The 2,894-nt window shown below is 36.9% G+C and overlaps 1 protein-coding gene across 1 annotated transcript in view; it reads right to left on the reverse strand.

The window, feature by feature from the left end:
- Positions 1-6: 6 nt before the first annotated feature.
- LOC139025201 (CD48 antigen-like) overlaps positions 7-2,894 on the reverse strand; it is an 18,933-nt gene continuing 16,045 nt past the window's right edge. The window contains 4 exon segments of the mRNA XM_070440280.1: positions 7-1,686; positions 1,814-1,909; positions 2,222-2,395; positions 2,397-2,512. Coding sequence (XP_070296381.1) covers positions 2,222-2,395; positions 2,397-2,512 — 290 coding nt within the window. The 3' untranslated portion in view covers positions 7-1,686; positions 1,814-1,909.

Genomic DNA, 2,894 nt, shown 5'->3' on the forward strand with positions numbered 1-2,894 from the left:
CTGTGTTGTCAACCAAACACAGTTCAATATGACTTTTGTAATACAGTAAATAGCCAAAAGCTTAAGGGCAATTCCACCACTTTTCAACCTCATTTCATTATCTCCATCACAATACCAGTCTCTACACATGTGAAAATGTCGCATTTATACGTTTTCTAGAAATAAAATATACATTTTAAAAGGCGATGTGATGGCTTCATCAAAAGTGAGTTTCAAACATGAGAGTCACATTGAAGTGATTAGCACCGTGATGTCACAGAAGCATTTTTTTTAAACCACAGATCATAGAAACGRGCTGTAGACACTGGTTTGGTATTGGAAATAATGAGTATGAGGTTGAAAAGTGGTGGAATTGTCCTTTAAGGCTATCTTACAAACTAATATAACATGTATTTATTTAACCTTAAAATGAGTAACACATACATGGCCACATTGAGGTTACTGTAACTATAAATGTCAAGTGTGCATGTTCAACAAAGCATACAAAGGTTGCAGCTCTGTGGAAATCTTCACAATTGCTTTAATGATCTGTGCAGAATCTAGAACAACGTTGATCACTTGCACTATATACTTTTAATGTAATCTCAACTGCAATATACTGTAATTGTAATGTAACTTACTRGTGCTATTAAATGAAACAGTGATATTTTGTATAAATACAAAATGTATTCCCYTTTTAACTTTGTTGTGCTTTTAAATGGTTGAATGCACAGTGATAACAKATTTKAATGACAACTAAACCAAAAATCAGACGTTGTTTTTCCATTTGAATTTGGTTATGCTTTTAGATGGTTGAAGGCATACAACATATTGGGAWTTCAAAAAACTTCTGTCTGTCCTTTTTGAGTCGGTGAATAAAGTTTGAAATCTACTGATCAACATTTGAACCAATTATTACCCAAATGTCCATATTGAAATGATGTGGTGAGCCCAGTTGGAGGCTTCTAATACCGTAYTAAATATGGATTGTTTCCATTTAATAGTACTCATTTTCTAGACATTCTACATAGTCATAAAATCCCCCTAAATGAGATKTATACATTTTATTTTCTACATACAAAACGGCTCTTATCCACTTTGCAGCAGATGTCTTATATAACTGCACTGTCAGGGGCATATTTCAGGAAGTTCACTATTTTATTACATGGGTTATTGTTAGATGATCGCAAAACAAACTGGCACTAGGTGTCACCCTGAGAGAGAGTTTGTCACATTTAATGATGTACCACTGCTGCAGACATTTTGAAAAGTAACTTCTAAATCAATGCATCTGTAGCCCTCAGGAGATTTGACTACATTTAGACAGGCATCCCAATTCTGACCCCCCCCCCCCACCCCCACACACTAATTGGTTTTCTGACCAATCAGCTCTGAAAATGATCAGATGTGATTGGTCAAAATAATAATTAGTGGGAAAAATATCAGAATTGGGTTTTGTGTGTAAATAACGTCCGAATACTCAAGCTTCTCTACCACAACATGTTCTCAGAGATGAGTGATTGTTTGCTGCATAAAACACATCCTTTGTCATGTCAAAATGTGCATTCTGTTTTTTACAGTGGCAGGGATGCAGTCTAATGACTTCTCTTTCTTCAGTGGGGAAGAAGGTGAAATGCAGGGTCTGACAGAGTAGGCTACACCACAGAGCCCTCCCTTCTGGACTCCCTGAGGTGGATACACAGCACCCTGTACAGTGAGCACAAAAACAATTGCGCATTTCAACACTGCTCATACATACATACAGATATACCATACAGTATCAACCATGACAGGAGTACTTTGTCTTTAGGCTACTCAAGATTATGTCACTTACCTTTAATATCTTTCTTTTTCCAAATGCAGTATACACATAACAGTAGGCCTATTACAAGGACTATCACAATGATTGTGATTGGATTAGGATCAGACTCTGTCAAAATAAAAACAGGAAAAAACTGATGAGTCCCAAAAATATGTACACTTTACCCTGTTTCTTCTCATAATCTAATTTGATAGTGTTGGTAAATCATTCTACTTTTTGGCTTAATTTAGTCAGGAAAAAAAGGTAACCGAATGATGTTTGTGTGGGCTGTTCCTGTCAATAAATATTATTGTTTTATATGGTGTCTAACCCCCAGCGCTAGAAGAATAGCAGCGAAATGGGATCCAAGTAAACTAATTAACCAGTCCAATAACAAAGAAAATATTGCACAATACTATTAATACAGACAGTGCTGACAACCTACATACTGAAGGCAGTGTTGAGTTTGGTTGTCTGGTTGCTGACTGGGTTGGCAGCCACACAGCTGTAGATATCTTTGTCCTGTAGCTTTATCTCCAGAGGGAAAGACAGGTTGATGGAGAGGTCAGGGCTGCTAGTCTGGTTGAGTCTCTTCTCTCCTCTGTACCAGGACAGGGTCATGTCTCTCCCGGTTCTCCACAGAGCACACCACTGAACAGCTCCCCTTCTCTGATGAACTGTCCAGAAAATCACCTTCAGGGATTTGTTTGACTTGAGGAAGTGGTACTAGAGCTGGGATATAAAAATACAATGATTATCACAGATTCATGTCATTAATATTGGTCCTCTGGGTAGGAGGACAACTCTCACTAGTAACAAAAGTGTGGTGAGCACATTCAGTTTTTTTTATCACTTTGGTGAAATTTTCAAAAGTATGTGGTACATTTTCACAACTCTAAGCACCAAAATCTAAACAGATCAAAACTGCTTAAAAGTATTATTGAGTCACGTTTAGTTTTACACTTAGGATATGTTTCTACTCATTAGCTGTAGAATTAGTGAATTTTGTCTCTTGTATAATAAAGATATACTTTGATTTATACTGTAAGCGTAGCCTACATTTTCGTTAACTCATTTTGTTAGTTATGCGCCGACATTCCCTCAATCATGTACC

The sequence above is a fragment of the Salvelinus sp. IW2-2015 genome, unplaced genomic scaffold, assembly GCF_002910315.2.
Source record: "Salvelinus sp. IW2-2015 unplaced genomic scaffold, ASM291031v2 Un_scaffold2365, whole genome shotgun sequence".
Lineage (NCBI taxonomy): Eukaryota > Metazoa > Chordata > Actinopteri > Salmoniformes > Salmonidae > Salvelinus > Salvelinus sp. IW2-2015.